The 13,636-nt window shown below is 41.1% G+C and overlaps 1 protein-coding gene across 1 annotated transcript; it reads right to left on the bottom strand.

The window, feature by feature from the left end:
* Positions 1-3,260: 3,260 nt before the first annotated feature.
* Positions 3,261-11,121, bottom strand: LOC135051883 (vomeronasal type-2 receptor 26-like). The gene is made up of 3 exons (XM_063957411.1): positions 11,098-11,121; positions 10,499-10,622; positions 3,261-4,234 (listed from the first exon to the last, which is right to left on the bottom strand). The coding sequence occupies exons 1-3, from the start codon at positions 11,119-11,121 to the stop codon at positions 3,327-3,329; spliced, it is 1,056 nt and encodes a 351-aa protein (XP_063813481.1). The 3' UTR covers positions 3,261-3,326.
* Between the last annotated feature and the right edge of the window lie 2,515 nt (positions 11,122-13,636).

Raw genomic sequence — 13,636 nt, forward strand, 5'->3', positions numbered from 1 at the left:
TATGCAGTTTTACACAAGGCCGGGCGACTCTTTTCAGTCGCTCGGCTGATCGGTGAGTGATTGACAGGAAAGGGGTATTCTGGGTGGTAACTGGCCGTTTTCCGGGAGTGTGCTGATAAACGCAGGCGTGTCAGGTAAAAACGCAGGCGTGTCTGGGGAAACGGGGGAGTGGCTGGCCGAACGCATGAAATTTTTTTCGAGCAGTTCTGCTAACCTTTCGTTCGCACCGCTGCTAAGCTAAGATTCACTCCCTAAGATACACTCACTAATTCTTTATTAGGCAGAACATGATCTACAGATTGGTCCATGTTTATCTTCACCTTTAATAGGATTAACTGAGACTGGGCAGTTGGACTTAGGCCCTCATTCCGAGTTGTTCACTCGCTAGCAGTTTTTAGCAGCCGTGCAAACGCTATGTCGCCTCCCACTGGGAGTGTATGTTAGCTTAGAAGTGCGAACGAAAGGATCGCACAGCGACTACAAAAAAATGTTGTGCGGTGTCAGAGTAGCTTCAGACCTACTCAGCGCTTACGATGACTTCAGACTGTTCAGTTCCTGTTTTGACGTCACGAACACGCCCTGCGTTCGCCCAGCCACTACTGCGTTTTTTCTGGCACGCTTGCGTTTTTTTGAACACTCCCTGAAAATGGTCAGTTGACACCCAGAAATGCCCTCTTCCTGTTAATCACTCTGCGGCCAGCTGTGCGACTGAAAAGCTTTGCTAGACCTTGCGTGAAACTACATACGCATGCGCAGAAGTGCCGTTTTTTGCCTGATCCCAGCGCAGTGACCAAAATCTGCTAGCGATCAACTCGGAATAACCCCCCTAATCCCCTGCTGTAATTACTTAATCCCCTGCTGTATTGTTCTCTTTATTGTATTGCAGCTGAGAACAATAGATGAAGTGTTTATGTTAATAAACCATGTTTTACTAGGCGCAGCAAACTAGCCAAGATAACCGTGGATCCATCTGTACCAGACAAATCGTCAGTCTTCATTTTGGGTGTACTGAACTGAGAAGCAGACTTCCTCAGTCTACAGGATGTTCACTCAGGAGAGTGGGCCCTTCATCCCGAGGTATTTCAACTTCTGGTTGATAGATGGGGCCTGCCAGACGTGGATCTCATGGCATCTCAACACAATCACAGGGTTCCGGTCTTTGGATCCCAAACCAGTGACCTTCAGGCAATGTTCATGGATGCATTGGCAGTTCTGTGAAATTTGTGTCTGCCTTACATGTTCCATAGAGTCTCACTCCTGTAAAGTTATTCATAAGTTCAAACAATAAGGAGGAAATATCATTCTGGTTGCTTAATCATGGCCGAGATGTCACTGGTTCTCAGATCTCCAGGGACTATCGGCAGCCTATCCAGCCCTGAAGCTCGAATTCAAATTTGATCTCTTTGTAGAAAGCTCTTCTTGTACCCTCTATCAATAAATTGCTCAATTAATGTGGATGACTGCTCCCAATAGGTATCCAGACTACTGCAGTTTTTTCTGATACATACTAATTGAGAATCAGGAACTGTGGTTTTCCACCTAGATAAATGACAGCTATTGTAAGGAATGTAGCTATTGGCATCTGTTTCTTTGAAAAAGGTCTTTGTACTGATGGTGCATCCTTTTCAGAAATTAAAAGGAAGTCCAAGTAGTAAACTTCTCCATTCCATTCAAAAATTAGATTGTCTATGTATCTCTGGAAAAAGACAATATTCAGATATTTAAAACCTAGATCTTCATAAAGGGTCTTTTTCTCCCAATGTTACATGTAGATATTAGCATACGATGGGGCAAATTTCGTCCCCATCGGTGTGCCTTGTTTCTGCACGTAAACACAACCTTCAAATTCATAATAATTGTGGTTAAGAACGAAGTCAAAGCCATCCAGTAGGAATTATCTCTCTTCATATATATATAAATATATATATATATATATATATATATTACCAGTTATTTATATAGCGCATACATATTCTGCAGTGCTTTAAGAGAATATTTACAGTTTATATTCCCTACCACATGTATATGTACACACATTCACGATAGGGTTAATTTTGTTGGGAACCAATTAACCTACCAGTATATTTTTGGATTGTGGGAGGAAACCGGAGTACTCAAAGGAAGCCCACGCAAGTACGGGGAGAATATACAAACTCCACAGTTAGGACCATGGTGGGAATCAAAACCATGACCTCAGTGCTGTGAGGCACTAATGCTGACCATTACATCGTCTGTACTGCCCCTATTTATCCTAATTTGTATCTGTATAACTTGTGATGTGATGCATCCAGTTAGTCTGTTCTGCAACTATCACGAGTTTAAAAGATATAAAAGACAATATAACAACATTTTAAGTATCAGTTATTATTGTTATTATTTGTGTTTCTTATGATGTTAGCTGTGTTTCTCATCAATTCATGACCAAATCTAACCAGCTTGTTAGCAATGCAGGAATTGTTTCAAAATAATTGTTAAACAATTTGTTTTATTAATAAGTCTGTAGTTTACTCAGGTTTTAGTGTGGTTTATTGTTTAGAGAAAATTTTGTATGTTATGGGTCCATGCCAAAGGTGTCTGTTTAACAATTCCAAATTGTTTATTGCTTTATAAGTTGGTTCATTCACCTTTATAGTGTTTTGACTGTACAGTGTGGGTAACAAGTCTTTTAATTATTTATCTTTGTAATAAGTCTATCTCCTCGTGTTATATCATGTCTACAAATAAACTTACAGTGTTATCATGTAAAGAGGCTGAACATTAAAAATTACATGAAATTAGAGAGTAATTGTTATGCTAGAAATTATGTATTATTGTTGACATGTCATTGACCTCTGTGTTGGACAAAATGCTTGTTTACCACTTTAAGGAGACAGGATAGTTTGAAATACCAATTTTGGATTATTCCATATGCATTTATATTTATTGCATTAATAATTTTACAACAATGTGTTTAATTAAACAAACTACAGTATATAGGGCCTAATTCAGACTTGATTTCTGCTGCAAATTTATTAGCAGTTGGGCAAAACCATGTGCACTGCAGGGGACGCACACATAACATGTGCAGAGAGAGATAGATTTGGGTGGGGTGTGTTCAATCTGCAATCAAAATTGCAGTGTAAAAATAAAGCAGCCAGTATTTACTCTGCACAGAAACAAAATAACCCACCCAAATCTAACTCTCTCTGCACGTTACATCTGCCTCCCCATCAGTGCACATGGTTTTGCACAACTGCTAACAAATTTGCAGCAGCGATCAGGTCTGAATTAGGTCCATAGTCCCAACAAAAGTGTATTGATATGCATAATAGACAATAAGTGATGTTTTATAATTTGTTTTTCTCCATCATGCTTTTTCTGGAGTTCAATTCAGGTTTCAGAAGCAGAATATACAGCTTTGGGAAAAATATACAGCCCAGAACTCCAGCACATGAGGTCAGGATGGCGAATATCTCCACAGCCACCATGTATTTCCCTTTGGTGCTCATATAGGCTGGGATCATTGCAATCCAGACACTGCAGAACACCAGCATGCTGAAGCTGATATACTTGGCCTCATTAAAGCTGTCCGGTAATGTCCTCACCATGAAAGCCAGAAAAAAGCTCACAGTCGCCAGGATCCCCATGTAACCCAACATAGAGTAAAACCCAATCACTGACCCCTCATTACACTGAATGATGATCATTCCCTTATAGGAGTGATGGTCATACTCCTGGTAGGGAGGAGATACAGACAGCCAGATGCCACAGATCACAGCTTGGACAGAGGAGCACACAATGACCACATAATTAGATACTTTGACTGTGACCCACTTCCTCCAGGGACTGCCGGGTTTGGTGGCTTTGAAAGCAATACAGACAGTGACAGTCTTGCCCAGTACAGAAGAGACAGCTGTGGAGAAGAAGATCCCAAATGACATCTGTCTTAGTTTGCAGGTTCCATCCACTGGCCGGCCAAGGAACAGGAACACACAGAGGAAGCTCAGCAAGATGGAGACCAGGAGAATGAGGCTCACAGCCCGGTTATTGGCTTTCACGATTGGAGTGTCCCAGTAATAAATAAAGTTCCCTAATATATATAATGTTATGGCAGAGAAAGATGAAGCTGTTACTGAAGAAATTTTTGCTATCAAATCCTTTTCATAAGACAGAAAGTCGTACGATTTAGGAATACATCTAACTTTTCTCTCATCAGACCACTCTTCATCAGGACATCGATGGCAGCTGTCACTGTCTTAAATATAAAGAAAACACATTTTCATTGAAATCACCAATTTGTTGAACTTATAACCAACTAAAATACATCAACATTCAGTAAAATGTAACATTACAGTAGCAACTACATATTCGGTAAACTCTGTTATGTTCACAAAATGTAATATCAGAAATGGGCTTATCTCCTTAGCCTGTTGATGTAGCTCTCATGAGAAGTTTTACTGACACATAAAATAACATTTTTAGTGAACTTATAAATAAATTATAGTGTAACAAGTCCATTTAAGGCTTTTTACGTTTACAGTACATCTATTTTAAAAATGAAAGAAACCTCTGGACCTCTGCAACTAAAGCTCTAAAATTTGATTCAATTATGAACATTAGGACAGAAGCCTGAGGCCCTCATTCCGAGTTGTACGCTCGCTAGCAGCTTTTTGCTGGACTGCAATCAGATAGTCGCCGCCTATGGGGGGGTGTATTTTCACTTTGCAAGTGTGCGATCGCATGTGCATGTCGAGCGGGCCGGAAAAGTTTTGTGCAGTTTCTAAGTAGGTCTTGACTTACTCAGCCCGTGCGATCATTTCAGCGTGTTGTGTCAGGATTTGACGGCAGAAACCCGCCCTGCAAACGCCTGGACACGCCTGCGTTTTTCCAACCACTCCCTGAAAACAGTCAGTTTACACCCATAAATGCCCTCTTCCTGTCAATCACCTTGCGACCGGCCGTGCAAATGGATTCTTCATTAGATCTATCGCACAGCAACGAACCACTTTGCACTCGTCCAATCCACCTGCGCAATGCGGTGCATATGCATGCGCAGTTTAGCCGCACTTGAGATGATCGCTGTGATGCAAAAAGTTGCTAGCGGGCGATCAACTCGGAATGACCCCCTTAATGAATGTATCAGCATCCCTTTTGCAACACACTCTGTGGTTAGCTGCAGATTCAGCATGATCATGAAGTTTAATTGCTGTATAGTAATTTTCAATCGGAACACACACATTCAGTATATGTAACTGAAGGTCTATTCATATATGCATTAGAAAAAAAAAGTTCCCAATACATCCTATTTTTTCCCAAATCCTCCCCACTCAGTCCCCACATCCATGAGACTCAGACCCTACTTTCAACAGACTTAGATGCTACACCTATTCCATTTTGCCCCAACATCCATTTCATGCATTCCCCACATCCTTCCCACCCAAGCCCAAATTCTATTCCACTTAGTGATGAATTCAATTGTCTGCAAAACTAATTATGGATTTGTAATAATGTCATGTCAATTGTGGTGAATAAATGCAAAATGATGGAAATTGGGGTACAAGGTATGGAAAGGGTATATTGGGGTGCTTTATGAGTGGGACATCTGTTTTTATGCATGCAGGTGGGAGTAGTCATTTTTTAAAGATTTTTATAAAATGGCAAAAAAATTACCCAAAAACTGCTTATATGTATACCCATTTTTATGTACCCCCAATTTAATGTGAACAGTTATTATGCTAAAAAAAAGGATTTGCTTTCTGTCATTTTCTCTATTTTTTTTTTGTTAAATGCATATAACACAATTTAAGTACCCAAAATACAATTATTATGATCACTAAAAGACTTCTATACTGTTATCCTATATTAGTTTATTTTTTGGGTGGTACAGCCATATTTCCCCATTTTCACCTACACTTTTCACTGGTTTTGCAGGCAAGAATTGTGGCGCAAATCCCATTTACGCACATTTGCAATTGGATAGGACCAAAAGCGGGTTCCCACATTATGGTGAAAAGCCACTTTTTTCACAAGAAAAGCATGACTTTTCACACAAAAAAGTGAGCTCATTGTAAATTGCTGCATTCTAGTGGACATTTTAATTCTCCCTTAGGGGTCTATTCAAGAAGCAGTGAAAATAGAGGAGCATTGAAGTAACATTTATAATTTGTATACTATAAAATTATACAGCTCAGCTGATTGGCTGCCATGGCTATCTAAGTAATCAAATAACATTCCACTGAGTCCCCAAATCCATACCACTAAGTCCCCAAAGCCATCCCACTCAGTACCCATTACCCACTCTAATCTCTGCCTACTGTATATCCATCCCATACTCACCTCTCTCTGTCTGTCTCCACAACAATACCATTCTCTACTCACATCTTTTCCACTCAGTCCCCACATCCATAACATTCTCCCCTTAACCATCCCTGTGTAGTGAATCAATTTGTGACATCATGTAGCAGCAGAAAAGTACGTTTTACCAGTGAGTGGATATTCACCATAACATAAACAGTTTTTAAAAATGTTGACATTTTTCTGATATTTTTCTACAATTTAGATACCCTGGGTGTTTTATGAAGGGGCAGTCATTTACAAGGCATAGCCAGCCTTGTAAAGGATTGCCGCTTTAAAACAACATCCGAGTTTGGGCGGGAACCTGCACCTATGGCCAACTCGGACTTATTTGCATCTAGCCCCTTGTTGTACAAGCCAGGAGATGTGACCAGGCTAGTACAAATAATGTTACAATAATGCCCTTTGCATATTATGCAAACATGTCTAATTATTCTCCCACTCACAGTAAAAACAAACAAACATCAGTGGGTGACAGTCAGACATATTGTCGTACACAATAGTGTTTTCTTATTTTCAAAAGTCACCAGGTAGATAGTTGTTCAAGAGCCACTGTGTGGACAAACAGTCTTTAAAAAGGCAAAACATTTGTTAAAAATATAAAAATAATAAAAGGAAAGAGAGAAGAGTTGTAATGCAGAACTGAAGGTTGGGTAATAATTTAATAAATATATAAATGGGATATTAATCTCACCATAACTGTAAATAATGCTACAACTTATAATCACAGTTTTCAATTAACCCTGCCAGAAATACATGTAAATCAATAGACTATAGCTCAATAAATGTAACAAATTTAAGTTGACTGTCACCCTACTGCAATAGTTTTAATGTCCATGACAAGGCAGGAGGACACCATTAAAGGTGATCATCCCTAGAACTGGTAGTCAAGCCACCCATAGTGTCCAAAATGTGTCAATGGCTCCATTTTACCATCAACAATGTCACATCAATAGCTGCTCCCACTTATACAGACATGCTGAAACTGCCAGGGGGTGATGTCTTATTTGCACCACCTTACACAAAGGCCACTGATTGTCACTAACCAGTCCAGTCCATCTTCCATTGGCCTATGAGTCTATTACTAAACCTTGGAGAGAGAGATAAAGAGGATGGAGAAAAAGTACCAGCCAGCTCCTAATGCCCCTTATACATTCTATGCCACTGTCATTTTTCAAACTCGGCCTGTAACATGGCAGTTAGGAGCTGGTTGATTGGTACTTTATCTTGTCCTTTTTATGTCTCTCCAAGGTTTAATAAATAGACACCCTGATGCCTTGAATTCATCATGGAGGACCCTGCCACCATTGTGGAAATAGTAACGGGTTGGGAGGTAAGAACAGAGATAAATTGCAGTGCTGGAGCAGTAAATAAAATCTAGTACTTGGTAACTGAGGTGCTTTCCAGATGTAAAAGAAAGTAACCCCCAACCACAGGGTGCATTACCACTTCATTTTAGCATATACACCATTCAGATCAGGCTATCAGCACATGCACCAAGTGAGTCCCAATGCCCTGCTCAAATTGGTCTGATTTGCAGTAGGGCCTAATCAGAGATGGACGCTAATGCAACTGCAAGTGTGACTTTCTCTGCAACGCAACTGCTGATATCAGCAAATGAAGCTGCTGCCCAGAAATGAAAAGAGACGTCCACCGGAGCTATCACAACTCATTCACAATTATGTGCACATAGGCAGCCTACAGTGTATGTAAGAACAAGGAATATTGGGCATAAGGGAAGCCCAATGGCTGCTCAGACTCGTCCTGGCAGAAGCCACACAGGCACCATGTTTTTGTACATTAGAGCTTGCAGCTGAAAATTTTATAGCTACACACACTGAAAATGATAATGACGTGCCTGCATTTTTGCTGCCACTCCCCATTAAAAAGCCCCCAAGTGGTCACTACCTGTCAATCACTTTGCTATGAATCCTCATTACATACAGGCTCGCAGCAGCACCTTGACGCATGTTTAATGTGATTGCAGCATGTAAGCAGTCTGCCGATAATTGATCAGTTCCATGGAACATCGACTTTGCTTCCATCTCTGAATCAGGTTCTTAGAGTGCTGAACATAACAGGACTGCATCACCCAACACAACATTTCATAAGGCAAGGCTGATAACACAGATTGCCACATATTCACACACATTGAAGGCTCCATGGAACACAAGCGTAAATGCCAGCTGATAATGGAGTCCTGCTCTTGGCACATTGCTAATGAAGTGCAATAAATAACACTAGGCAGACCCTGCCATGGAGGAATACTAGCTGCCAGATCCTATGCCAGCCAGAGCCTGTGAACAACCAAAACAGGGACAAGTGACATGCCCACATACGAAAATGGGTGGTGGTGCCTGTCCGTCAGTATACAAGCTGGCGCTAAGTGGCAGAACAGACAGGTTTATAGCAAGCTATCACTGGAGGCAAGAAAGGGGAAGACAGAACTATAATGAGTGGAAAGACAGGAGAAAAGCCAAGAAAGAAAAGCTATAGAAGAGAAAGGAAGGCAGAGAAAGTAATAAAGGAGAAATAAAAAAGCTCTCAACATAAGCACAAATAAATAAAGCACTCTCCTATACAGTAGATGTCCTGAAGAAGAGGCACCAGTCAGCCGCATAGAATCCCTAACCCCCATTAGATCAAATGTCCTTCTGCTATCTTCCTCATCTCTATACTCTTATTCCATTATCATCATGATTCCCTACCAATTAATTTACTTTCCCTTCTCTCTCCATAATACTGTATGTCTCTTGTGAAAACCCTCTTACAGCTTTTATCACTTTCATCATACCCTGAAGTCTTTTAATCCCTTCATTAATGCCATATTATCAACTTATTTCATTGTGCCTCATAATAATTCACCTCAATTGCCAGTAACACAAAATTGTTGGTTAAGATTTTAATATAGAGACCATACTCAGCAGAGTTGCAAGTAGACATTTTGGTGCCCTGTGCTAGAGAAATAATTGTTGCCTTTCATCACCCTCCCCCATATTAAATATAGGGACAGTGCACACTGAAGGAATCCACCAAAAATATAGGGGTGTGGCTTCATGGGGCAAGGGTGTGACTTCATGAGGCAGGAACGTCGCCACAGAATACTACTAATTCACATTACACCACACAGTAGTGTCCATCATTCACATTACACCACACAGTAGTGCCTAGTATGCATGTTACACCACACAGTAGTACTCCTTATGCATGTTATGCCACACAGTAGTGCCCCTTATACATCTTACACCACACATTAATACCCCTTAAACACATTCCACCACACAGTAGAGCCTCTTCTACACGTTACACCGCAGTAAATCCGCTAATACATGTTATGCCTCAGTAGAGACCCTTATACATGATATGCAACAGAACAGATCCTTATACACATTATGCCAGGTAAAGCCCCTCATACACATTATTCCAGGTAGAGCTCTGTATACACATTATACCCGGTAGAGCACTTTCAGCTCTTTCCTCCACCTCATTACTCCTTTTCATCCCCCCTCCCTTTCCCCTGGAGCAGCTATGGTGCTGCTTACCTTTGTTTTGACCAGCAGCCAGCCATGGAATGGTTCCTCTGCCTGGCAGAAGTCAACCTGGAGAGACGTCATGACATCTTTCCCAGTCCTTGGAGACAATATAGTAGATGAGGAGGGAAGCAGAGCACACAGGGTTGGCAGCTGCAGCGCTACCCACTGTAATGTAAATGAGCAGCGGTGCATCTGGCAGAGAAGGAGCCAGGCACACCACTACTATTATACATTAGAGCAGGCAGCACTTCAGTGCTGGTGCTCAAACACAGTTGGGCGATCATGGGTGGATTTGGCCAGTGGGTCCACATGGCAAATATGCTGAGTGCTGAGCACTGTCTGCACCACCCTAGTTACAGCCCTGATACTCTATGTACCTAATTTCCACTTGGCCTATCTACTTACAGTACATAAAGTTTTGTAACATCACTTACTTTATGAAGTCTGGGACCACTGAAGGCCCATACTTACAGTAACTATTTTTGAGCATTTGATGAATTGTTTCTTGTAATCTTTGCATTATTTTAATTGGGTCCCATTACCTAAATTCTATGCAAATATACCATCACAGCTGTGGCCTCCTTTACTTATAAATATATATATAATCTGTGTACAGTATATCACATCCCTACCTGTAACATTGGACATTTCTCCCTCAGGACAGGGGACACAGTCATAGCAGCAGACATGGTGTCCTCCATTAGAGGCTTTTCTGTATCCAGGAGGACATCTGTCATTGCACCGAGATTTGGGGATCTTAGAAATTTCATAAAATTTTAAAATATTAGTAACATTTTTGATACAAATTACTTATTTTATCTATTTATATTTTTCAGGAGTGTTAGTTGTGTTTGTCCTATTGACCATGGGCTTTCGCTAACGTGTGATTCTCTTTCTGCACATTCCAAACCCACTGGTACATTTGGATTACTTAATGTAACTCCACCAACATAATGTTACAGCACACTTATAGGACATAAGGTGGTAACCTAAATTGGGTATCTCTCTGAGAATCATGCATCCAGGAGGTAATATGGAACTTTTCTGGGTAATGTACAGTCAATTCCTATTCTGGATCACTTACAAAAAGTTGGTCACACAATTTAGAAAATTATAATTCTGCCTCACTGAATGTTTTTTTTAACAACACCTTTGGTCACTTGTCCTAATTGTGATCTCCCTTTTAACATGGAGTACAGTTACAGATCAACCACTGGAGTTTAATATTTACTGTTGTACAACTTTCCAAAGTCATGTTGTGAGGCTAAATATTGGGTTTCCCTCATCAACCCCAGGAATCTACTGATCATAACCTTACACTTTCTCTTTACATGAACAATAGTTTATCTTGCTGTTCAAAGGCAAGGAAAAATATATGCACAGATAGTGTAATGTTTAGCGATACTTCCTCACAGGTCATCAGTTCAATTCATAGTTAAGGGCAATTTGTGTGAAGTTTGTATGTCCTCGCCATGTTTGCTGGGTGCTGTGGTTTAAGCCCACACTCCAAAAATATACTGGTAGGTTAACTGTCATGATAAAAATTTAACCCTAGTGTGTATATGTGTCAGCTAGATAGGAAATATAGAACCAGGGGTGAAATTAATGAAGCATAAACTTCAGGACCGCTTGCAACATTTTTTTAATTAGTGAATTTTTCAACAAAATCAATGGAGTTTTTTAAGTATGTGTTAATAAAATATGGTTATTTTAGTGATAGAATAGAAAAATATTGACCATAGAATATGCTCTAATACCCATTTCATATGCCCTCAAAATGTCCCTGTATTTGCCAATTACTAATTGGTCAAAATTCAACATTTTCTTGGGGGCTTGCAGCACCCGAACCCCCAACTGTATGGGCTCATTGAGCTCAGCAAAATCTATTTATAGCCCACATGTTGGCAGTTGGATCCTCAGATCCTTCGTTGGTGCACAACTTAATAGTTCTACAGCACAGCCCTTAGGCTAGAGCCAATCAGAACTCTATTTTATAATAAATGTGTTATATTTACTTTTCTCACTACTGTATGTATTGTTTTTGAAACTAAATCAATATATGCATGCAGGGTATATACAAGTTTTCCACTTAGAGGTACACACTGAACAGCGCCGCATGTATGACACACAAAATTGTCTGTTGTATCCAGTTTGGTCACTAGGATACCTCATTGTCATAATTGGCTTGCATATAGTTCAGTGAAGCACCTGCACATATCCCATACGTACATTCACTAGAATCTGAATTCTCAATTCAGGCTGCACTTATCTTGCTTGTGCATTTTAACACCAAAAATCAGATTTGGGAAGGGGCTCACTGTATGGCCCATTTTCAAGAACTCCCACCACGCCATTCTATGGCATTTGGGCCATGAGGTCCTTGCAAGGGCAGCAAGGCCTTTTGGACCATGAGGGTCATTCAGACCTAATCGCATGCTATTTTTTTTGCAGTGCTGCAATCAGGTCAGAACTGCGCATGCGTATGCACCACAATGCGCAGGCGCATCGCACGGGTACAAAGCGGATAATTGCTGTGCGATGTGTTGTGCGAAGGATTCATTCGCATGGGCAATCGCAAGGTAATTGACAGGAAGAAGGCATTTGCGGGTGGCAACTGACCGTTTTCTTGTTGGAAAAATACAGGCGTGTCCAAGCATTTGCAGGGCTGATGTCTGACATCAATTCCAGGCCCAGACAGGCTGAAGCAATCGCAGCGGCTAAGTAAGTTCTGAGCAACTCAGAAACCGCAAAAAGTTTTTTCCTACCGCTCAGCTGCACATGCGATCGCACACTTGCACAGATAAAATTCACTCCCCTGTAGGCGGAGACTATCTGATTGCAGGACTGCAAAAAATTGCTAGCGAGTGATCAGGTCTGAATGAGGGCCCTTGTTGGGTGTTGCCCTATTGTTGCTGGTTGCAACGGGGCCCCCATAACAGTTCAAGCTTCAGGGTCTCAAAAATGTAGGTAACATTGGGGTCATTCCGAGTTGATCGCTAGCTGCATTTGTTCGCAGCGCAGCGATCTTGCTAAAAAATAGCTGTTCTGCGCATGCGTATGTGGCACAGTGCGCACACGCGACGTACGGGCACAATGAATGATGCAGTTTTGCACATGGGCAGGGCTAAGCATTTCTGTCGCACTGGTTGTCGCAGAGTGATTGACATGAAGTGGGCATTTCTGGGTGGCAACTGACCATTTTCAGGGAGTGTGCAGAAAAACGCAGGCATGCCAATAAAAAAGCAGGCGTGGCTGGACGAACGCTGGGTGGGTGTGTGACGTCAAATCCAGAACTGAATAGTCTGAAGTGATCGCAAGCGTTGAGTAGGTTTTGATCTACTCTGAAACTACACAAACATTTTTTGCAGGCGCTCTGCGAAACAACTGTTCGCCCTTCTGCTAAGCTAAAATACACTCCCAGTGGGAGGCGGGATAGCGTTTGCACGGCTGCTAAAAAACTGCTAGCGAGCGATCAACTCGGAATGACCCCCATTGTAACATAGTTGGTGAGGTTGAAAAAAGACCAATAGTCCATCGGGTTCAACCTGAAATGGTCCGCCACTGCATAGATCATAAGCTCCACTGGTGCAGGGACTGATGTAAATGAATGAAATATTCTCTGCACATTGCTGTAAAGTGTAATAACTGTTAATAAATATTAATAAAATATTCCCATGGATGTCCAGATGAGGGGATAAGTACTTTCCTCTAGTTTAGATTCTCACAGTCCATTATATAGCCCCGAAGTTTGATGAAAAAGATTATTACTG

Source organism: Pseudophryne corroboree, chromosome 1 (genome assembly GCF_028390025.1).
Source record: "Pseudophryne corroboree isolate aPseCor3 chromosome 1, aPseCor3.hap2, whole genome shotgun sequence".
Classification (NCBI taxonomy): Eukaryota; Metazoa; Chordata; class Amphibia; order Anura; family Myobatrachidae; genus Pseudophryne; species Pseudophryne corroboree.